At 42.3% G+C, this 24930-nt stretch overlaps 1 protein-coding gene across 8 annotated transcripts in view; it reads right to left on the bottom strand.

Annotated features, from left to right (window-relative positions):
* The window catches only part of BIRC6 (baculoviral IAP repeat containing 6), a 4524268-nt gene that overhangs the window by 608436 nt on the left and 3890902 nt on the right, over positions 1–24930 (bottom strand). For all 8 annotated transcript variants that reach the window (XM_044058419.1, XM_044058463.1, XM_044058448.1 and 5 more), the window contains exon 61: positions 960–1156. In XM_044058419.1, coding sequence (XP_043914354.1) covers positions 960–1156 — 197 coding nt within the window. The remainder of the gene's footprint in view (positions 1–959; positions 1157–24930) is intronic.

Raw genomic sequence — 24930 nt, 5'->3', positions numbered from 1 at the left:
GACTTGGTCTTTTGACAGCTACTGATGAAGCACACACCGAGGAAGGGTTCATGCAAGGCTTCAGAAAGAACTCCTTTAAAGACTTAAACTCCCAAAAAGTAGTTAAACATCTGCTTGATGTCTAGACCCAGAAATGCAGGCCCTGGGACAAGACAATCTAGCAAACCTTTCTCGGCTGCGGCCTGACAGTCTGGCTGACTTGGGGGGGGGGGGGGGGGCGGACAGAAGAAAGTTCTTTATCCCAAGCAACATAGGTCTATGACTACATAACTCAAGGGATGCTGGTCCATCTGAAGGTTCAGCTAATCTAACAAACTCAGAAGCACTGGCACCCAACAACATATTTTTCAAGGAAGAAGCTTGGGTTTCACCTTCACTGGTCACTTCATCTTCCTCTAAAATGCTGGACTGGAGTAGGCTCAACCCCTCACTGTTTAATGATCAGCTCAGCACCTACACAGATATGCATCACAAAATTTGTCTGAAAGACAACTAGGCTGCCCATGGACCTCTCAAAGACCACCATTTTTTAGTTGCCAGCCAAGCGAACAAGTTCTCCCAGTGGTGCCTAGAAGTGTCAGGGTTGAAACTGTCACACCTGTGGTAGTTATGAAAAAATGTGCCCCTCAACACGGCATTAAAGGTAATGTTGATGCAGCGCTCTTCACCTGTAATATGACAGGCAGAGAGACACTGTGACTGTTGAACGTGAAGACTCATGACTTCGTCAATGATAAAGAATATTGAGAAGTAAACTGTGTAAGTGGCAAACAGGAACTAGTGGACTCTGAGGACAAGTGAAATTCCCAGGATATTTAGTGTCTTTCTGCTAAACTCTGATTACTGGCAAAAATTAAAGCAACCACTGGACACATCAAGAACAGTTCTCAATGTCAGATCAAATTTCAACTAGAGCTTAAGTTAACACCCAAGTGCCTTGAAAGAAGAACTCAACTTACTTGCTGAATAACATCCGGATACAACATTGGAAGCCTTTCAGCAATCAGCGCCAACCCTCCCATTCCTGCAAACACCTGCAGGGGAGATTGAATTGGATTTGTTTCCAAAAATGACTCCTCTATCACTGTATCCATACACTCATCAGTTGGTGTCATGGCTTCCTCTTCAGAACAGCTGCTGAGTAGATCACCATGTTCTATAAAGAGGGAAAGAAAATATGTTATACAAAACATTCCAATATAAGCTATGGACTTACACTAAATTAAAGATTCTTATTTTTAGTAATTTTTAACTGAAGTAATAAAAGGAGTTTTACAAATATATTTAATAAACTAATATGTTTAGTCAGACAGTATACTAGCCTAAAGACAGATAACCATTTTTATAAGTAGATAGAAACAGGATGCACTGAAAAGTTGCTAAGTAGGTACCTAGCATAAAGTGCAAATGTATAAAGTACTCACCACAACAGCAGATCTTTAAATAAGTCATCTGTCTAGTAAATCCTTACAACTGAGGTTTTCATCATGAAAAAAAAAACAATATCATTACATCCTGGCTTACTAACTGTAAAATGTATTATAACACCATTTTTTACTCTATCCAACACTAGTCCTTGCTCATCTTGCACTGGCCTTATACTGACAAGCTCATGCTGAAAAGAATTTTAGTGCTGACACATCACCTTCAGTACTTCAAAGACAGAAATCTCATTCCCTTGAAAATGAAAGTTAACACTAATGGGATCAAGAAAAATTTTCATGCCAACAGTCTGGCATGAGAAGCAAAGCTGTATATGTGGACTGTATTGCAACCAGAAATGTGTTCTCTAAAACTATCTCTAAAAGATTTTTTTCTCACAGGAGTAAAGGCAACCAATTAAAACATTAGCAAAAAGGGACAGTTAGTCCATAATGTAGATAACTTTGTCCTCCCAAGATCCTTCTCCAGTGTGACCAACTCAGTCATTTTCTTCAGTAAAACTTATGCAGTAAACTATTGCACCTGGTCAGCATCCAAAAAAGGGTCTAGAAAAGTTGTTGTTGTATCTTTCGGCTTTTCCCAGTTAGGGGTCACCACAGCGGAACTCCGGTCCGCTAATGATTGGCAGTAGATTTGTACATACCGAGTTGCCAGCCCTGACGCACAACCTTCAACGAAGGTACGCCCATTCACGCATGTCTCCACACAGAAGACGCTTTAGCTGAGAATCCAACAGGACAACGTCTTACTGTGAGGCGACAATGCTACCACAGCACCACCACTGCAGTACTGGTCTAGAAAAGCGTGTAATGGAATAAAAATATATACAGATCTGTATCTATACATACACACATGCAAGTGCATAATACGTACACACACACATACACAAATAAATGCTAACATATACCCACACATATGTATGTCTATACTGAGTGACTCTAAAGACGCAAACAGTACAAGAAAGTCTTTTTATCAACAGCTATGTCAGGGTATTACAACAGAAGAAATTAGCACAAAATCACTCTGGCAATAAACCGTGGGCAATAATCATGTACAGCTAGTCAACTAATGTGCAGCAAAACAAACAATCAGTGTACCTTGTCTTGATCAGACAAGTACCTTAGAAACTGGCAACCAAGACTTATGGTAATGCCCAGGCATGGATGAAGCATACCTTACTAGATGGACTGCTACACCATGATGGAATTCTAGAACAAAGCACGACTACATTAGCATACTGAGTAGCAAAACTTATCTGGCTATGCTCAGCTCAGTAGTAAGATGACATATTAAAATATGGCAATGTTCAAAGCTCAAGTAGCAACTGCAACTAAAGGGCAGAAGAAGGAATGAGTGGCCAGTGCTCCTCTCTCATTCCTCTGATGTAATGTGAGATCAGTGCTTCAGGAGTTTCCCTACTGCTGAAGGCCCCGGAACTGCCAGAAGTGATTACAGAGCATTCTGTAGTGGGTGGGGGAACAGGGATGCATACTCTCACTGTTAACACACAGTGATACATAATGAAACGGAGAAAAGTACAGACCTAACACCGATCTAGTAAGTGCTCAAAAGAACAAGTTAAGGGAGAAAAAAGCCTGAATCACCTCTGGATGAATGCTAGCATCTCTTCTCTGACCTGGCCCCAACACAGTATTACCAGACAGCAATCACCACTGTACAGAGGGATTTCATTCCCGATGGTGAGATTTGTCATACTAAATGGAAGGGTTAATTAAGTACAGGAAACAGGATGCATTAGGAGAATTTGAGTTGGAGCAGGGGCATAAATAAAAGAAAGAAAGAACAAAAAAAATTTGAAAACATTAAAAAAAGACAGAGAACTACCAAATACATGTGCTTAAAGACATCACAAAGGCCGAGAGATTTACAAGCAGAATATATATGTGTGTGTGTACACACACACACACACACACACACACACACACACACACACATACATATATAAATACTCCCAGTACCATCAGTGTGCAAAAACTGGAAAATAAAATGAATCACAAAAAGAATCACAGCCAGAATATCCTTAAATGCTTTTGCCTATTTATTACAAGACTTCTACTGAACAAAAAAGAAAAAAAAGTGACGAAACATGCTGCACTTAAGAAGTCCTCCAAATAGTTACACAACAACCTATGACAGCAGAATATATATTACAGTATGTACAAAAACAAAAGAAAATTACAGTTCGACAGCCTTCTTTTTCTGGATGCTCTACTAATGGAATAATTTAATCTAGGTGCAAAGTTAGCTTTCAAGTGGACCTGTCAACAGAATTCTTTAATGCTGAAAAGTGTCTCCAGTACCCCGCACCCCCTAAAAATAAAATGCTTTCTCCTGGTAGAAAACAAAAAAGAAAAACTTGCAAACTATAGAAGGTTCATATCCCCTCTGTGCTAGCTTACAAGATATTTACATCTGCAGTTTCACATATGCTGCCTGACACGTCTCTGGGGAGCCAAAGCACATTAACTTACAAATCTGTATGTTGTAAACCTTGCCTCTACTGACAGCTGCAAGGTGTACCACCTTTGGTAGAATATCTCGTAAGATGGTAAAGAGGGTAATACAAATGTGTATGCCACCATGTTCAACATAACACAAATGTTCTTTTGCAATAACTTCAAGTTTTTCTTTTCTGCTTTGGCAGCAAAACCGTACATGGATAAAAACAAATGCCATTAAATCATACTTTGTTTAATTTTTGAGCCTACTGTAATATATGGTAAACTATTTAAGTGTTTTTGCTGTGTGACATGATCTCAGGGAAGGTTTTCTTTAAATCTGTATGTTCGGATAAACATAAAATTGGTCAGTGATATTCTTGGCTGTGATTCCTTTCATGGTCTGTTGCTTGTTTTAGATATACAAGTGTGACAAAAACTCTGAAAGCACACTGCCTTACAGGAATTCACAACTACCAAAGTGTCCAAAGTAATGTACCATGAAACTTAAAAATGGAATCCATGGCAGCAGCAACAGAAGGATGACATGAGCCAAACAAGGAAATGAATTTCCAAGTTGATAGACATAACCAGACTGGAAAGGACTGAAGCAAGATGAGAAGTGTGTTACACCAGGAAAGAGCCATCAATATCCTATTAGCAATACAAGGGAAAAAAAAGACAGAAGTCTGTTGGCACTGAAGTGGTTCCTTAATTACTGCCAGCCCCTTTGTAAGAATCTGAAGTACAGATGACATGTTACGTTGGTGGGCAACACCCTGTAATGAAAGTCTTGACTGTCTAATGTAAATCTGAGAAAATGTTTGTCCAATTCTATACCTTTAGGTGCCTGCAAGCATTGATCATGCTGATAAACATCAAGTGGACCTTTCATAACATTACTGAAAGCAGAGAAACTACTGAGAACCTAACAAATGACATACAAAAGTAAGTTGATAAGATAAAGAACGGATTAATATTATATTGACTTTCAAGGAAAAAAAGAAAAGCATGAAGCAAAATGTTTTTACTCAATTATCTTGGACAATTTTTCCACACTCCCTTGTTCAAGGAAGAATAAGACAGGACAAGCATCTCCTACAGTATCACATGATGTCACAAAAGAGGCCAACTTGGGGGATACAAACTCAAGGACAAGTCCTCAATGAATAATCTCTAGGAACCAATTAACCCATTCATTATGAGACTACAAGTGCCAAGTATTCCTATGCTATGTAAAAGCCATATGGCCAATTCGCTCCTGCATGGATCCCATTCGGCCGTCCACTCTCCAGCGACAGTTGTTAGGGAGCAAGCACCTTTCTAGTCATTTTGACTAGCGTAACCCTTTGGCAGCATACCCCACTGCGGCTATTCCGAGCTCTGTCATTGCTGTTGCTGACAGAAAGCATGCCTCTCCTCAGGCTAAACCCCCCTCAGTTGCTACTGCAAGATGCACTGGGACAATGTGGGGTTTGCAAGCTCAAACTCCATCAGGTAGCACTTATTTCTTTGGCTAGGTTCACCCTTGTAGTGAATGACAGCAACTTCCCTCTTCAGAGAATGGGCAAGACTGCAGCATCTACTCCCATCAACCCCAGCCAAGTCATTAAGGTACTCGAGCCAGTATTCAAACTCAGTTTGTCTACACTGTAGTCAAAGCTTCCCTACATACCACAGAGACTTTGGTCAAATATTCTCTCTCACTTGTTTTAAGCATCTTTATCAAATTATCATATTTTAACTTGCAACATGAGCTCAAACACAACAGAAAATAAAACAAACTTCAATAACAGATTCCATTGTTACTATAAGCAGTATATATATATGTGTTTTAACAACTTTACTCCAACAATACAGAAATTGCTTAACTCTTGCCTTACCATAAACCTCACTTCTTCTGCTGAGAATTATTTCCATGTACTGTTCTCACAAATTCCTTCCTTTTCTAAAGACTCCCACCTCCAATTATTTTATTTCTTTTACACTATCCATTACAGTTGGTTTAGATTTTAATGGCCACTTTTCTAGTATTTGCTTTTTTGTCTGCCAATAGAATTAAACCTATTAAGACCCTGGCAAGTCTGACCCTATATTACAGCACAAAAGAATAATATCCTTAGCTACTATAATTTCTTCCATTTCAGTGAAAGTGCTTTTTTGGGGAATTTTTAAATTCCACCAACATGTTACATTCCCAAAAAACATGCCTATTTCCTCACTCTTACCCATTACATTTCTAATGATTTATATCTACATGAGGAAAAATCCTCTGAAGTTTAAATGGGGCATAAAATTACCTATGCAAACATCTGCATGCAAAAATCCTAAACCTTTTGCAATTTGTTGCATACTTGGAAGACCTATAGATTTCTTCCTAATGTTTATTTCTAATTTGTCTTTCTACTTTCTCTGCCAAGTCCTTTCTAACACCCTCTGACTGTTTATTATAGTTAGCATGTAATATTTCATATACCCAAATTCTTCTTCTTCTTTCGGCTTTTCCCAGTTAGGGGTCGCCACAGCAGATCACCTGTCCGCTCATGACTGGCAGTAGAGTTTTACAGTGTTGAGTTGCAAGCCCGGCGCCCAACCTTCCACAGAAGGGACACACACAAACGCACTCACACCTAGGGCCAATTTAGTGTGTCCAATCCACCTAAAGCATGTTCTTTGGGATGTGGGAGGAAACCGGAGCACGCAGAGGAAACCCACACCACCACAGAGAGGACATGCAGACTCCGCAAAGAAGGCACCTCAGTCGAGGATCGAACTGGAGAACCTCTTGCTGTGAGGCGGCAATGCCAACACCCGGTGCACCACCACTGCCACCCATTTCATATACCCAACTAATTATCCCTTTTCTAACATGTAATATTTTAGATACCCTACTAATTATCCCTTTTCTAACACTATCTTCTTCTCTGCATTCAACTAAAAACTCAAGCAATGCTGACCATTTAATTAGCATTTCCCTATCCCTTTTTCTTTACCTATATTGTTACAAATCCCTGACAAGGAAGGCAGCCTCTACCCTGCATCTCAAACCCTTGCTTAATTGCAGCCTACTCTATTACATTTATGTCCTGAGTTATTAGCTTCTACTATCTTGCTGCCATTGTTAATTTGTTCCTTGCAATTCTAGGCTCTCTCACCTATTTTCTACACCTTACTTGCCAACATCCTACTGATATATCCCTCAACCGTCAACTGCCCAGAATTTCATAGAATGCTCAGATTTTTGCCTGCCTTTGCTCTTCTCCTATAAAATATATGGATTCTGGCAAATTTGAGGACCTAATTAATTAACTAATGACAGAAATGTGAGTTCCACATTTTATATCCTTCAGAAAGTGCAAGCCAACACAAAACCTGCTATTCCAACAATGTTTCATGTTTATAAGAGCGATATCTGAAATCTGTCCCTGATTTTGAGCCCCCCCCAATTACTTTTGGCTTTGCACAGAATTCTGCTGCTATAAGTTTGAGAGGCAAGCCTATTATTAAAATCTTCATTCTTGCACTGGTTTAGATATTAGAATGTTCTCTGTTACTTTATGAAAATGTGGCAAAAAGTTGTGGAAAACTGGAGTGGGTTGTTGGACCAAAGCAGGATTAAATTTCTGGCAGACCTGGTTAAAATGGTGCTTATTTATGTTTTAAGTCGTCTGTGTGATGGTTTGGAGCAGCTATATTTCCTGTCATCTGAGGTATGTTAGGGGACAGAGCATTTTGGGTTAGGGAGAAGCTCAAGAGTTCTAGTCCAGGTTGCAGCCTCCAAAATGTCCTTGGTTGGTACATCTCTGAGGAAGGCTGCTGAAGTGGCTGTTGCTCTGGTAGAATGTGGCCTAATGCCCTTAGGCACTGATTTGCCATGTTGTGAATAGCAGAAATGAATGCAGTGGTCTATCCATTTTGAAATAGTCTGCTTTGAAATAGCTTTCCCTTGCAATCCTGCAGCATATGCCACTAAGAGTTGCTCAGTCTTTCTGAAAGCTTTAGTCTTGTCCAAGTAAAAGCGTAGCTGTCTGTGTATGTCCAAAGAATGCAGAAGTCTCTCCCCCTTATTCTGCGGGTTTGGATAAAAGGTAGGCAAATGTATGGTTTGGTTAAGGGCCACACTGGGCACTACCTTAGGCATAAATGTTGGGTTTGTCCTTAGAGAAACCCTGTCTGGATGGAAAATAATAAAAGGTTGCACAACCATTAGTGCCTGTAATTCTGAGACTCTTCTTGCTGAAGTTACTGCTAGGAGAAGAGCTGTTTTCCATGATAAGTATTTTATCTCAGCTGTATTGGCTGGCTCAAAAGTAGGCAGTGTGAGTTTTTCCAAGACAAAATTGAGGTCCCATGCAGGTATTGGAGCTCTCCTTGGAGGTCTTGTGTTTTTGGCCCCTCTGAGATACTGCCTTAGCAGTGGATGCGAGAAAATAGGTGGGTCCATATTGTAATGAGCTGAAATGTTAGAGGCATGGATCTTAATTGATGAGAAGGATAGGCCTTTGTCCAGCATCTCAGTTAGGTATTGTAAAATCTGAGGGATATTTGGAACAAGCGTGTCAATTCCTTGTGCCTGGTTCCAAGCACAGAATTTCTTCCATTTTTCTGCATAAGATTTTCTGGTGCTGGGCCTCCTGGCCTCCAAAATAACACCCATAACTGCTTTAGAGAGAGATATGTTCTGAATGGTCATATTATCCGCCATGCAGCCAGATTTAGGGTTCTGAGTTGGCTGTGTAGGATCGGATTGTTTTGTTGGGTCAGCAAATGAGGAATTTGAGGTAATGTCTTGGTGGGCCTTGAGACAAGCTCTTTAGGATTGGGTACCAGTGCTAGCGTGGCCAGCCTGGGGCAATCAGGATCATTTTTGGCTTCTCTTGTCTGACCTTTAGGAGTACCTTGGGGAGGAGAGGCAGAGGAGGGAAGGCATATACTGAGAGGGCTTTCCAGCTGAATGAAAGGGCGTCCACTTTCCATGCTTGTTCATGATAAGTCCGAGTGCAGAATCTCTGTAGCTGGCAGTTGTGAGGGGAGGCAAAGAGATCTATGTCTGGGCATCCCCATTTCCCTGTTATCATTCTGAAGATTTGTGGATCTAGTTTCCACTCGTGAGGATCCATGAGGTTTCTGCTTAGTTCATCTGCCAAGGTATTTGTCTTTCCTGGCAGGAATTGTGCTTGCAGGTGTACTTGATAAGTCAATGCTGTGTTCCACAAAATCATGGCTTGTCTGTAGAGGGGGTAGGAATGTGTGCCTCCTTGCTTGTTTATGTACCACATGACTGTAGTATTGTCCGTGTTTATTAGCAGTTGTCCTGGATGAAGTAGTTCCTTGAAGGCTGTCAAGGCATTCTGTACAGCTAGCATCTCTTTTTGATTGATATGAAGAAGCATTTGGCTTGTGGGCCATGTGCCCTGAATACATTTTCTTGCCATGTGTGCCCCCCAGGCATAATCTGATGCATCTGTTGTTAGTGTCTGCCTGGCTGTGGGTAAAGCGAATGGCTGTCCCGTGTTGTGGTGACAAGCCTGTGCCCACCATCGAAACTGATGTTGCAGGCAGGGAATGAGAGTATTTAATGTTTCCAGGCTGTGGCAATGTTGAGTCCAAACACTTTTTAGATACCATTGTAGTTTCCTCATATGCAGTCTTGTATATGGAATTAGTAGAATGCAGGATGCCATGTAGCCCAGAGCCTGCAGAATTTTTCTTGCAGATAACTGGGTCTTTGTTGCCATATTTTCGAAGTAAGTAGTCAGTTGCCTTTGTCTTGTGTGAGATAAGACATCTGGGCAGTTGTATTTAAGCTTGCACCCAGGAATATTATCTCTTGAGAGGGTACTAGTTTTGATTTCTTTTCGTTTACTGTGTACCCTAGGCAAATTAGCAATCTTTTTACAAACGTCAGATGCTTTAGTAGAATGTCTTTGGTTGCTGCTTGAATAAGGCAGTCATCCAAGTAGGTAATATTTGAATTCCTCTTTGTCTGCAAAATGCAATTACTGGTGCCAGGCATTTTGTGAAGACCCTGGGCGCAGTAGATAAGCCAAAGGGCAGTGCAGAGAATTGTTAGTACATTGAGCCAGCTATGAATCTGAGGTATCTTCTGCAAGATTGTCTGATTGGGACATGCAGGTATGCCTCTTTGAGGTCCAAAGTTACAAGCTAAGCCTTCTTGCCAAGCATGGGCAGAAGCTGCTGCAGAGTCAACATTTTGAATTTTGGAATGTCCAGAAAAGTGTTTAGAATAGACAGGTCCAGAATTGGTCTCCAGGCTTTGTCCTTTCTTGGTACTAAGAAAAGTCTTGAGTAAAATCCTTATCCCTGCTCTTGTTGTGGCACTGGCTGAATAGCCCTCATGTTCATGAGAGATGAAACTTGTTTTTGTGCCTCTGCCCATTGATTGTGTGGCAGGTCTGGCATACCTTTTGCCTTTGGAAGGGTGTGAAAGTGGAACCTGTAGCCCTGAGTGACTATATTTAAGACCAATTTGTCCTGGGTGATCCTGAGCTAATTTTGTGAAAAAAGTGCTAGCTTTCCCCCTAAGGGAGCTGCCAAAAGATAAGTGCTTGGCATTGGCAGAGGGAAGTCATTGGGACTGTTTCCTATAAGGCTGTGACTTGTCTTCTCCGCTTTTGGAGGTAGGAGCACCCCATTGTCTGGGCCTGTATGAGCCCTGGGGCTGTTGCCTGCCTCTAGGGCATCTGTATCTGCCTCTTTGTGGCCTGCCTGACACTGGAAAGGAACAATTATTAGAAGGCCAGTTCCTGCTAAATCTGGGTGGCTGTACCTGTAAGAAATCCTTTACTGTCTGCATAGATTTAGCTTTATCCTCCATTTTCTTCAACACCTCTTCTGCCTTAACACCAAACAAAGTATCATGCTGTAATGGAGCATTCAATAATTTTGCTTTAACATGATCACAGAACCTGTAACAGTGGCCCTGCACGAGGCCTCCAGTAAATCATAACCACATTGCAAAGTATGTTTTCCCACTTGTTCAGCTGCATGCAATAAATCCTGCAATTCTTTGTTCTCAGAACATTCAGAATTTGTCAACATTTTTTGTTTTAACAAAGACATTAAGTATTGCTGATAATTGAGCATATGAAACTAACAATTTAAAGCCCTTACAGCCAAGGTAGCAGAAGTGTAGACTTTTTTCCCCCATATGTCCAGAGCCCTAGAATCTCTATCCGAGGGGACAGGGTTTTTAGCAGAAGCAGCCTTGACCCCTTTGGGACCCTGTGAGATAATTTCTGGGTCAGCAGCAGGGTTTTTATATAGAAATTTATGGGAATCTGGAAGCATGTCGTATCTGTCCGGCTTAACAGGTGCAGGAGGTGAAGTGTCTGGAGACAGGCCGGACTCTGAAAATACATCCTCTACTATGTCTAGAACAGGAGGAATTGCAAGAGGTCTGTGCTGAGGCAGTAACAGAAAGTCTCTAAGCCTTTTCTTAGAATCTGAATAATCCTGGCTCTCTCAGTGGATATGCTCCCTCATGGTATGCAGGGTTTCCCCAAATGAGTAATCTTCAGGAGGAGAAGCTGAAGGAATAGAATCTTCAGCATCAGAATCCTCATAGGGAGGAATAGAATATCCCTGTTCTGAAGAGGAATCAGAGGAAATGGAAACCTGATCAGAGGAATCATATTCAGTATCTTGCCTAAGCCTCTTTTCAGGAGGGGGATGGGAACCCCTGATCAAAGTAATTAGGTCTTCGGCCATTTTGAGCATCTGTTTCTTAGGCATAGAAATTTGTCCCGGAGAATGCTGTACTTGTTTCCTTGTCTTTAAAACTGCTTTAGACTTTGTCTTGGATACTGAAGTAGGCTTTACATAAAGTTGTGTAGGTCTGAAAACACCCTCAGAAGCCGATGCCTGCTCAGTGGCTCCGGACCCATCTGAGGGATTGATTTCCGAAGGGCCAATACCTTGAGTATCCAGAGGCCTAGCTGTCTCCACGTGGGAGTCGGAGGCGGCCGGAGGCTCTGAGGTAGTGGGAGTCAGGGGCTGCGAAAGCGCCTCACTGAGCACCGGAGAACTGGCGACTGGCCTAGAAGAGGCTTCGTCATCAGTTTTGGACTTCGGATGCCTGTCCTTTTCTTTATCCCTGCACTTTTTATGAATTCCGGTCGTCGGTTGTTTCGACGGCATTATATAGTTAAACCTTCGGCCAAGGTAATGAAAGGCAAAATCGTACCGATGCTTTGTAGTGTGTTGGTTAAATCTAGCACAAAACTGACAACTAGCAATGTCGTGATCAGGGCCTACGCAAGGAATACAGTAAGAATAAAAATCCTTATGAGGTATTTGCTTCCCACAAGAAATACAATTGTTAACTTTTTCTGACATCGGCCTGGAGCAAGAAAAAAGTTTCCCCAACGGGGTACTTAGCTTTATTAAAGACTTCAGATCTGAAATTCAATTACGAAAATCTCAGGAGTCGGCCGACAGGCACTTGCGAACTGCTTTTGCTTCGGGCACCGCGCGGCAAGAAAGACTGAAGAAAATGGCGTTGGCTGCATCGTTTATACCCCTGGCACAGTGACGTCAGGGAAGAGGCGACAGCAACCGACGCCGGACCAGGACTTTGGAATTCAGGCCGACTGCGGGTAGCCTGCCAGCAGGATAACCCAAGTGTAATGACTGCAACAGTGAAACACAATGAACATCTTGGATTGCTATACGTCAGAAAAAAAGGGAATTCTCTGAGAACCCAATAATCAATTATCAGACCAATCAGAGAGTACACTGCTCCCATTGGTATGTACCTGACCAGGCACATACAGCAACTACAGCAACGTTAGAGGCTCCTTACAAAAAGGCCTAACAAACCCGCCTTATGCAGAGTGCCTTAAAGCACCTTCCCTCTACTGTAGCTCCTACACATTTCTGAGAGGTGATCTATGCTTGGCTTACAAGGCATCCTCAAACCACACGTGTGTCTCCTTCATATTTGTAAGTCAAAGAGTACCAGTTTAGGGACCTGAATTTTGTCTGTAACTTAAACAGAACATATCTGAGAGACAGATGTGTCCCAGATGTGTCTATACTTAAACAGAAATTACTTGAGAGACAGATGTGTCCCAGACGTGTATTAATGGGACAGGGAATAGGAAATTTACACCAAGCCTGGCACCCAAGTCCCTTATGGACAGAAGCAACTTATAAATGCCTGACTCTCAATGTCTTATTCACATATAGGGCATTATTCTTTTGGGAAAACTTGGCTAGGCTTATAAAGGCCCCCCAGGTTGCAAGCCTAGTAATCTATAAAACAGCAATTTTAGAATTAGCATACATTTCCCTGTAACCATATTAAATTCCTTGCAGTTTTGAAGTCTGTGATTGTGGCCCTTGAGCAAATAATAGGAACCCCAACTAAACTGTGAAGGGTTCTCTCCATCTTCTGGTTTCTACCCTGGCAAAAGAAAACAGGAAAAGGAATGAACTGGCTGAGGGACAAATCAAAAATTACATTTGGAAGGAAACGTGGATTAGTTCCTAATGACCAGAAATCTTCATGAAAGACTAGATATGGTCACGTACAAAACAGGGCCTGCTGCACCAGATCCTGTGAGGAGAGGTAACGGCCACCAGAGAAAGTATTGTTCAAGCTATGTACATTCAATATTACCAAACAAGTTCAAACACAGACAGGTAATCCTACCAATTAAGAAGTTCAGACAACACACAGGAGTCACGGTTCTTCAAACACTGAGGCCCAACAATAGAAGTTCCTTAGAAATCTCAGGATGATTAGTGAATTAATAACAGTGGTGGCATTGGGTACCATTCCACCAAAGTGGAGATCCTCTTTCCACTTGGCAGAGGACATTTGCTACTTCTGATACTCCAGTCAGAACGCCCAGTGAAATCCATGACTTCCAACAGAAGTTATGCCCTGAGGTGAAGCCAAATGACACAGACTGTGAAAGACCCCTTAGGCTAGAACTAGGAATTTCTCATATCACTAGAGATCTGACACAGTTTGCTGTGAAGTTATCTTTCTTAGGGCAAGATCATGCTTCCTAAACTGTGACAGGATAAAGGTGAACTCCTCATCCTACTAGTAAAGCATCCATTATCAGGACAAATTTGTCTACAGGAATAGAAGGACCACATGGAGGAAAATGTTCACAATTTCAGGGCTCAGTGACATGGGTCTGACACTATCTGCTGATCTGAGAGACAAAGTTAACTTTGTAACCACTGAAGGCTCACAACACAGTGCAGCAATCACATCCTCTTGCTTGCAAATGGAACCTAGACAACCAATAAAGACATCAAACCTGGGAAACTGAAAAAGCACTGCATCCTTATCCAAGATGGCAAATATATGACTGTGAGCAGGACTGAATGGTACCAAAGAGCATCCAGGTCCTAGCCTATAAAGGAAATTCTGTCATATGGAATAAAAGAGAACATCTCCAGGTTTATGATCACTCAAGTGTCTGCAACTATTAGAGAAACTACTAAAAGGTGCTAATATAGATTCCCTTAACAAGGCCACCAGGAGCCACTATCAGTCATCAAAGTACAGAACACATGAACACAGTCGCTCCAAAAAGACTTTGGCCACTTAACTAACATACATTCTGGATGCTGAAGAAAGCCCAGATGGCAACACTGCATATTTAAAATAATGCCTACTCAGAGTATGTACAGCAAAAAAATCTCCGGTGAGAACCCCAAACACTAATGTAAAAGAAGGATTCCATCTTGTCTAGTGAATTCATCAAAGTACCCTGTTGTGTCCCAATCTGAAATAAGATGTCTAAAATGCATTGGTTGAAGATGCTGAGGTCAAAAATGGGACAACTTAAATTCATTTCATAACTGAAACATGTAAAAGTAGAACCTCTGCCGTTGTTCCAAATAAGTGACAATCTCGACAGCTCCTTTCAACAGAACAGTCTGAGCCTGTCCCTAAAAGCTCTGCTCAGAACATCTGGTCTCTTAAACTAGTTCTTTATGGAGAAGAACATAAAAACTATTGAGATACAGCTGACCATAATCATGTGCAAGGTACACTGGTCGTTGGTGATGGCTCTCAATTCCAGGGCAAATATTCACAATTGCCCACACTTTCAGCATTAGAATCTGGTCCTGTACCAAAAGTTCTGTTGAGATGGTCTAGTCTTTCTGAGAAGTGATATCTGGGGAACACCCTAAATAAGAAAGAGCTGACCATAACACATCCAGAAACCTCTATTCCATTACCTAACACCACCGGTCTCCTCCCACACAGTAGACATTTTCACACCATACTCAGGACAGCAGTGGTTTTGCTGGTGAAGTCAGGAAGTCCTTCTACGTGGCACACCTCATCACAAAAGGGTTCTCATCCAGGAAAAAAGAGGTCATTGTTCCCCTCTACTCAACACCCATTAGACCCATTATAGAGTACAATGCCTCTTTTGGAATGTACCTCGCAAGACATTTGCAGCAGCTGGAAAGGCCACAGAAGTACCTCACAAAGAGGATTACTGGCCTCAAACAAATGCCCTACACTGACCATCTCAAAAAACTCCAGCTTTACTCCGTAGCATATCGCCTACTCCGAGGTGATTTCTGCCTAACATATAAAGCTATGTCAAACCCAGAGCTGTTGGACATGCTGCACCTACAGAAATCCCAATCCCTCCGAGCTACATGCTCTAGGGACCTAAACCTTGTCACCACAATAAACAGGACATGCTGGAAGGATAGATTCCTGTCCCAGAGACTTCCCATACTCTGAAACAGGCGATCCATGTATGTCAAGCAAAGTTCTTCATTAGCACTCTTCAAGAAAAATCTTGATGAGTGGATGGGATATAGGAAATACACCCCGGGGATCACTTCTGTGACTCTGCTCGACAATGGCACAGGAAAATAACTTTCTTGGGTGGCGTAAGCCAGGGAACCTTGTTGGCTAAGGCTTACTTAGGCTCTTGGGCTGATAACCTAAGTACCTACCTATGAAGTTTTCCTGTTTCAAAGCAGGGCTGTTAAACAAGGGGACATAACTATAATCCATGCTTGATGTCCTCACTGCACAGCATAGAGGCATCTTCTTCTTTTAAGGCTGGCTGGCTGGGCCTAGAAAGGAAGAAAAAGTACAGAAAAATCAAAAAAGCTCATTCACAGTCATAATGGCTAGCTTTATCCTCAACAAGACATTCACCAAGTCCTCAGAAAGCAGGCCAAAGAGTGCACCCACAGCACAAACACCCTTAAATGCATTCTGTAGGGAGTGTATGAGCTCCACATTCTGAAAAGACAGCCTCAACCAAGCCATCCAGTGCAGGCTCACAGCACAGCCTAAAACCCTAGCAACAATTTCTGACCATTCTATAGGCCTACTGGAAGCTGCAGACTAGGTCTTAACCACTTCTTCCTTCACCGCAGACTCAGTGAAGGAAGAAAGCTTTACCAATTGCTAAGCCACTAAGGAGGATAGTAATACAAAGAGGTGAACCACCAAACAAGGAGGAAACAATACGCACCCATGAATAAATGTACCAGAAAAACAAAAACAGTAGGGCACCAGGAAGCACCATAGAAAAGGCTTTGTAATTACCTTTATTAACGTGTAACTGTATTGCAGCCTTTTCGTCCTATACAAAAGGACTTCATCAGATATCCGTACCTTGCAACCATCACTCTTTAAATGCCCTAATTTCCTTTCTAACCAACTAGAAGATTACTTAAACTATTGTTCACACAATAATTAAAACGCCCTTGTCCTAACTCAATAACTCTAAATATAATTCTAAAATACAGTAAGACAGATATATAAATATAGCCATTTTACTTAAAAAGTTTAAAAACCTTAGAAATAATTATTTTATTCCCAAACAATGCCTACAAAAACATACAAAAAAGATGTATATAAAAATATTAAAGTGCAGTAGCATCCACCATTAAAAATTATTCTAAAAAAAGTTAAACCGAACTGCCATCTTGTGGACAAATATTGTCAATGCATTCAAATATAGGGACACAATGTGCAGTCCACCCTATTTGCGGATAATGTAAGAACTTTTTATTTCAAAATCTTGCCACTCTTAATTTTAGGACAGGCCCAAGGAGAAAGTCTCATTTAATCTAGGTGCTTTATTGACTTCTAAAACCAACTGCCAATAAACTTCTCTATATTATATTTTGGTCACACATGGTCCCCCACTAGGGTCCTCCTTTACCACCTCCAAAACAAAAAAAGTGAAACCAGCTTACTTATAATTTAAAGTGTGCTTATAAAGTGCATTTTGGCTTTCTTATTAATGTTCATAAATTCTTTTCTTCAAGTTACATGCTGTCTTCCCTATGTAAAATGCCTCACATTGTTTACACAGAGCTATATATATCATCCCTATAGTGTGGCAGTTAGACTAAGTAACAGCTTCAATGTACAGTGGATATAAAAAGTGTAAACACCCTGGTTAAAATGCCAGGGTTTTGTGATATTAAAAAAATGAGACCACAATAAATCATTTCAAAACTTTTCCAACCTTTAATGTGACCTATAACCTGCACAGTTCACTTGAAAAACAAACAAATCTGTTAGGGGGAAATATAAAAAGTAAAAAAGCGTACAATAAGCTGGTTGCATAAGTGTGCACACCCTTAAACTAATACTTTGTTGAAACAACTTTTGATTTAATTACAGCATTCAGTCTTCTTGGGTAGGAGTCATAGCCGGCCTTAGGCATAGGCCAACTAGGTGACCGCCTAAGGCACCACACTAGCAGGGGAGCTTTTCCAGTATTTATTTGATGTAGGTAGATCAGGATGGGGGCACTGGGTGGTGTGGTGGGGGGCGCCATGGAGCCCTTTTGCCTAGGGCACCAGTTGACCTAGGGCCACTCCTGGTAGGAGTCTATCAGCATGGCACATCTTGACTTGGCAATATTTGCCCACTCTTCCTTGCAAAAGCTCTCCAAATCTGTCAGACTGTAAGGGCATCTCTTGTGCACAGCCCTCTTCAGGTCACCCCACAGATTTTCTATTGGATTTAGGTCTGGGCTCTGACTGGGCCATTCCAAAACTTTAATTTTCTTCTGGTGAAGCCATTCTTTTGTTGATCTGGACGCATGTTTTGGATCATTGTCATGTTGAAAGGTGAAATTCCTCTACATCTTCAGCTTTCCAACAGATGCCTGAAGGTTTTGGGCCAAAAGTCACTGGTATTTGGAAATGTCTATAATTCCCTCCATCTTGACTAAAGCCCCAGTTCTAGCTGAAGAAAAGCAACCCCAAAGCATGATACTGCCACCACCATGCTTCACCATGGGGATGGTGTTCTTTTGGTGATGCGAAGTGTTGTTTTTGCGCCAAATGTACCTTTTAGAATTGTGGCCAAAAAGTTCAAGCTTGGTCTCAGACCACAACATATTTTCCCACATGCTTTTGGGACACGGTGTATTGTTTTGCAAATTTTAGACAGGCCTGGATGTTTTTCTGTGTAAGAAAAGGCTTCCATCTTGCAACCCTACCCCATAGTCCAGATATATGGAAAATACGGGAGATTGTGGTCAAATGTAGTACACAACCAGTACTTGCCAGAAATTCCTGCAGCTCCTTCAGTGTTGATGCAGGTCTCTTGGCAGCCCCCCTGACCAGTTTTCATCTTGTCTTTTCATCAATTCTGGAGGGACGTCCAGTTCTTTGCAACATCACTGTTGTCCCATATTTTCTCCACTTTTTGATGGCTGTCTTCACTATGTTCCATGGTATATCCAATGCTGTGGAAATGTTTTTGTACCCTTTTCCTGACTGATACCTTTCAACAATAAGATCCCATTGATACTTTGTAAGCTCTCTGTGAATCATGGCTTTTGCTGTAGCAGGCAACTGAGTAAATGTCACGAAAATCCTACTAGGACAGCTGAACTTTATTTTGGGTTAATCAGAGTCTCTAATTGATGACAGGTATGTACCCAAGAAGACTGAATGCTGTAATTAAATCAAAAGGTGCTTCAACAAAGTATTAGTTTAAGGGTGTGCACACTTATGCAACCAGCTTATCGTAAGTTTTTTATTTTTTTATATTTTTTCACCTAACAGATTAATTATTTTTCAATTGAATTGTACAGGTTATAGGTCACATTAAAGGTGGGAAAAGTTTTGAAATGATTTATTGTGATCTCATTTTTTATATCACAAAAACCTGGCATTTTAACAGGGGCGTGTACACTTTTTATATCCACTGTATCTATCTCTTACCTTAATGTAAAATGAATCACTATTCAATATAAAGGGGCACTGTGCACAAGCCCCACATTTAAAGGTATCTACCTTTCTATTCCCCCATTCTACTAATTTTATTTTGTAGATATTATTGCCCTTCCTAAAAACAAATTTTAATGGTTCCTTGAAAATCTTGTCTAAATCAGAACAACAAGCAAACCTGTTCCAATTGTTACTTATAACTTCCCTAATAACATGCATGTCACTGTTAAAGTTCATTATGCAAGTTCCTTTATAAGTGTTATTCAATTCCTCTTCATTTTATGGCCCGTGCAAATCAAAGACTGCCTCTTGCTGACTACCTTCATCTCTTCCTAAAATATAGCTATATTTGCTCTTTCTTTCTTTACCTCATTCATTACTTCCTCTTTCAGGTAAATGGGCTATTTTCTATCTATAAACATTTCTTTGAGTTTAATACACTCCACATAAAAATAGTACAGTTTTGTACCTACCATAAATGTAGATGTCCGATAGGTATGCATCTGCAGTCATCACATATGGGTTGTCCTGCCTCAGGCAGCCCTTCGGTCGGCCGGATTCCAAAGTCTGGGTCTGGCCTCGGCTGATGTCGCACTTTCCCCGACGTCAGAGCATCTGGGGTATAAAAGCATCAGCCGACGCCATCTTCCTCAGTTTTTCTTGCCCCAGATGCCAGGTGCCCTCTAGGAAGGCTAAATTTGGAGAAATGCAATAAAATTCCAAACATTTGCAAAAATATATATACATGTATATACAAACAAATACACCATAATAGATTCCCCCAGCTAGCTAATAGAGGGGTAAGCACCCTAGGAATACCACAGAGGGGAAGGAGGGAGGGTAAACCTGACTGCAGATGCATACCTATCAGACATCTACATTTATGGTAGGTACAAAACTGTACTATGTCCTTCAAGGATGCATCTGCAGTCATCACATATGGGTAGAATACCATAGCCAATCTGGGGGTGGAGGTACTAAGTAAAGGATGGTGTAGCTAAGATACCCTGCAGGACTGCCGTAGCAAAACCTGCTCTGGATCTGGAGTATAAAGGTAAATTGTAATGCTTGGCAAATGTATGCACAGAGCTCCATGTAGCAGCTTCTAAAATGTCTTTGGTAGCCACCCCTCTTAGGAAGGCTGTGGTGGTGGCTGTGGCTCTCGTGGAATGAGGTCTAATGTTAGCTGGCACAGTTTTTCCATGAAAGGAGTAACAAAAATGAATGCAATTTCCTATCCATTTTGAAATTGTCTGTTTGGAAATTGCTTTTCCTTGTACCCCAGCAGCATATGCTACAAACAACTGGTCAGTCTTTCTGTAACTTTTAGTTCTGTCCAAGTAGTAGCACAGTTGTCTGTGTATGTCCAGGGTGTGCAGAAGTCTCTCCCCTTTATTTTGTGGTTGTGGGAAGAATGTAGGCAAGTGAATAGCTTGGTTCAAAGATACCCTGGATACCACCTTTGGCATGAATGTAGGATTGGTCCTCAAAGAAACTCTGTCCTGATGAAAGATAAGAAATGGCTGCACTGCCATTAAAGCTTGCAGCTCAGATACTCTTCTTGCTGAGGTTATGGCCAGAAGGAAGGCAGTTTTCCAAGACAAAAACTGTAGATCTGCCGATGCTGCTGGTTCAAAGGGAGGAAGTTAGTTTTTCCAACACGAAATTCAGGTCCCAAGTAGGTAGAGGTGGTTTCCTTGGAGGATTAATGTTTTTGATTCCTCTTAGAAATTGTCTTAGGAGAGGATGAGAGAAGACAGGTGGATTAACATTGTATTCTGCTGAGATTGCTGAGGCATGTATCTTAATGGAAGAGTAAGACAGGCCATTGTGGAACAATTCTGCCAAATATTCCAGTATATGTGCCATGTTCATCACTGTCACATCTAGGCCTTTTGCTGTGTTCCAGGTGTGAAATCTTTTCCATTTTGCTGAATATGCCTTCCTTGTGGAAGGCCGGTGAGCTTCCATAATAATATCCTTCACTCTCTGGGATAGGTTATCCTGAGGAGGAGTCGTGGTATTCTCCAAGCAGTTAGCTGCAAGGTTTTCAGGTTGGAGTGCAGGGTCCTGAAACTGTGCTGCGTCAGTAGGAGTGGCCATAGGGGGAGAGGCCATGGATTCGTCTGTGACATGCTCCTTAACAGTGGGTACCAGTTCTGTCTTGGCCAGTTTGGAGCTATCAGAATTACTCTGGGCTGCTCTGTCCTGATCTTCAGTAGTACCTTGGTCATTAATGGGAGAGGTGGGAAAGCATACACTGTTAGAGCTTTCCAGCTGAAAGAGAGAGCGTCCACTTTCCATGCTTGTGGGTGGTATGTCCTTGATCAGAATTTCTTCAGTTGATGATTGAGGGGGGAAGCGAACAGATCTATTTCCGGCCTTCCCCATGATTGTGTGATGAGTAAGAAGATGTCTGGGTGCAGCATCCATTTGTGTGCATCCATGGTAGTTCTGCTTAAGCTGTCTGCCAGTGTATTGTCTTTCCCTGGCACGAACTGGGACTGTAGCTGTATGTTGAGGTTCAAAGCAAGTTCCCATAGATTCATTGTCAGTCTGCAAAGAGGGTAGGAATGGGTGCCTCCTTGCTTGTTTATGTACCACATAGCTGTGGTGTTGTCCGTCCTTATGAGCAGGTGGCCTTGCTGAAGGAAAGGTTTGAAGGCCTCGACTGCGTGTATCACTGCCAGCATTTCCTTTTGGTTTATGTGCATGCGCAGCTCTCTTTGTGACCATAGCCCTTGGATACATCTGCCCTCCATGTGTGCTCCCCAACCTTGGTCTGAAGCGTCCGTGGTGATGGTTTGGTTGGCTCTTGGCTTGCTGAAGGGCAACCCGCTGTTCGACTGGCAGGCTTGAGCCCACCACAGAAATTCCTTTTGAAGACAAGGAATGAGTGGGATCAGAGTTTCTAAGCTGTGACTGTGCTGTGTCCATAAACTTCTTAGGTGCCATTGTAATTTTCTCATATGCAGTCTTGCTTGCGGAATCAGAAGAATGCAAGATGCCATGTAACCCAGGGCCTGCAGGATTTTCCTTGCAGTCAGCTGAGTTTGTCTTGTCAGATTCTGGAAGTAAACTGGTGGTAGTTTTTGTTTTTCTTCTGTGAGAAAGGTCATTTGGGTGGTTGTGTCTACATCCGCACCCAGAAAAGTTATTCTTTGGGATGGAACCAGTCTTGACTTGTGGATGTTGACTGTATATCCCAAGGCCTGTAACAGGTGGATGGCATAGCCCAAGTCTTTTAACAAAGTTTGCTTGCTGTCCGCTTGTATTAGGCAGTCGTCCAGATATGGGTAGATTTGCATCCCCTGAAGTCTGCAGTGTGCAATTACTGATGCCAGGCATTTCGTGAATACTCTGGGCGCAGTAGATAAGCCAAAGGGTAATGCTGAGAATTGATAATGCTCTGACCCTGCAAGAAATCTGAGGTGTCTTCTGCAGCTTTGTCGAATAGGGACATGCAGGTATGCCTCCTTGAGTTCTAGAGTCACCAGCCAAGACCCCTTGCCCAGCATGGGAAGGAGTTGCTGTAGAGTCAGCATTTTGAATTTTGGCACAATGAGGTAAGTATTCATTGCGGACAAGTCGAGAATAGGCCTCCATTGATTTTCTTTTCTTGGAACAAGGAATAATCTGGAGTAAAATCCCTGGCCTTGTTCTGAAAGAGGTACCTTTTCTATGGCTTTCATTTGCATTAAGTTGGTAATTTGCTTCAAAGCCTCTGCCCTCTGATTTGGTGGCAGGTCTGGCATGCCTTTTCTTTTTGGCAATGAGTGGAAATGGAACCTGTATCCTTTGTCTATTATTTGCAGTGTCCATGTGTCCCTTGTAATGCTGTGCCAATTTTTTGAGAATAAAGAAAGTTTTCCGCCCAAAGGTGCTTCTAATTGAGCCCTGGTCGGCGGAGTCAAAATAAAGTCATTGAGTCTGTCCTGGTGTAGCAGTTGTAGTTCCTGCACTACCTCTCTGGTTGGGAGGCTGCCACTGATGGCCTCTGTAGGAGCCTCTAGCTTGCCCTCTACCTCTGGCATGCCTATTCCTGCCACTTTGAGATCTGTCTGAGTCCGGAAAGGACCAATTCTTAGTAGGCCAATTTCTGCTGAATCTCGGTGGTTGGACTTACAGAAAGTCTTTAACTGTTTGCACAGATTTTGCCTTTTCTTCAAATTTCTTTAAAACCTCTTGAGCCATGGAACCAAATAATTTTTGCTTTTCCATAGGAGCATCCAAAAGCTTAGCTTTAACATGGTCTGGCAGAGATTGTTCCTTCAGCCAGGCATGCCTACGTAACTGCACCTGTCATAGCTGATCTACATGAAGCTTCCAATGCATCATAACCACACTGCAAGAAATGGTTACTAACCTGCTGGGAGTTATGCACCAGATCCTGAAGGGATTTGTGATCAAGGGGTTCAGAAGAGGACAGTTTCTTATGCAATTCATCTAGTAAATACTCTTGGTACTGTATCATATGAAATTGACAATTTAATGCCCTCATGGAAAGAGTTGCAGAAGTATACACTTTCTTACACCATCTCTCTAATGCTCTGGACTCCCTTTCAGAGGGTAGAGGATTTTTAGCAGTGGCAGCTGCAACCCCTTTTGGGCCCTGGGAAATAGTTTCTGGATCAGCAGAGTGGGCCTTGTACAGGTGCAGATGTGAGTCCGGGACCCTGTAGTACCTATCAGGTTTGGCAGGAGCCGGAGGGAGAGAGTAAGGGGCAGTACTAGCATCAGAGTACACATCATCAATGACATTCAAAACAGGAGGTATAGCTAAGGGCCTATGCTGAGGTAAATGTAAAAAGGTCCTTAATCTCCTTCTGGAATCAGAGAATTCCTGACCCTGCCATTGAAAATGTTCTCTCATAGAGTGTAATGTCTCTCCAAAGGAAAACTCTTCAGGAGGGGAGTCCGAGGGAATAGATTCTTCAGCATCAGAATCCTTGTAGGCCGAATAAGCCTCCTCCTGGTGGTCTGACAGAGCACAGCCATCCATGGACTCATCTGAGGACTGGAGATCAGAGGGCTCAACCCTGGGCCTTTTGTCTGGAGGAGGTTGAGAGCCCCTGTCCGGATGAGGTTGGGAACCTCTGATTAATGAGATCAGATCCTCTGCTAGGGTAAGAATCTGAGAGCTAGTAGAAGGTCTCTGAGAGGAAACCTTGGGAGGCAAAGCCTTAATAAGTTTAGCAGCTTTAGCCCTAGAGAAAGCCTTAATGGACATGGAAGCAGGGGGTCTGGCTGCACCACGTGCAGGAGTAGACTTATCTAAAGGAATGGTGTCGGAAGGTTCCTGGACACCGGTTTCAGTAGGTAATTCAATGACCGACTCGGCCGGGGCCTCCGGGGCCGAGGTAGTCGGTTGTGTGGTTTTGGTAATAGGAAGTATCAAGGACTCTGTTTCAGCCGCGACCGAGACACTCGCGGTAGGCCTGACCGTGGTTTCAGCCGAAACCGTGGTCCGCGTGTGTCGGTCCTTGTCCTTCCGTTTTTTAACTAAATGCGAAGTCGGAGTCTCCGACGGCATCTTATAAGCAAAACTAGCCCCAAAAAACTCCTCTGCAAACTCCGACCGACGCCTAAGAGTTCGTCGGTTGAAGGAAGCACAGGCTGAACAGGCCAAGACGTCGTGGTCTGGGCCTAGGCAGGGGAGGCAGTAAGAGTGGAAATCCTTATGAGGTATTTGTTTCCCACAAGTTAAACAATTATTAACTTTATCTGACATCGGCTGAGGCAAGAAAGAGTCCCCAACCGGGTACTTAGCTTTTTCAAAGTCTTCGGTAGCTGAATCACAGGAGCT

This window comes from Protopterus annectens, chromosome 1.part2, assembly GCF_019279795.1.
Source record: "Protopterus annectens isolate FY-2018-M chromosome 1.part2, PAN1.0, whole genome shotgun sequence".
Classification (NCBI taxonomy): domain Eukaryota; kingdom Metazoa; phylum Chordata; order Ceratodontiformes; family Protopteridae; genus Protopterus; species Protopterus annectens.
This window is presented reverse-complemented; position numbering and strand designations above follow the sequence as displayed.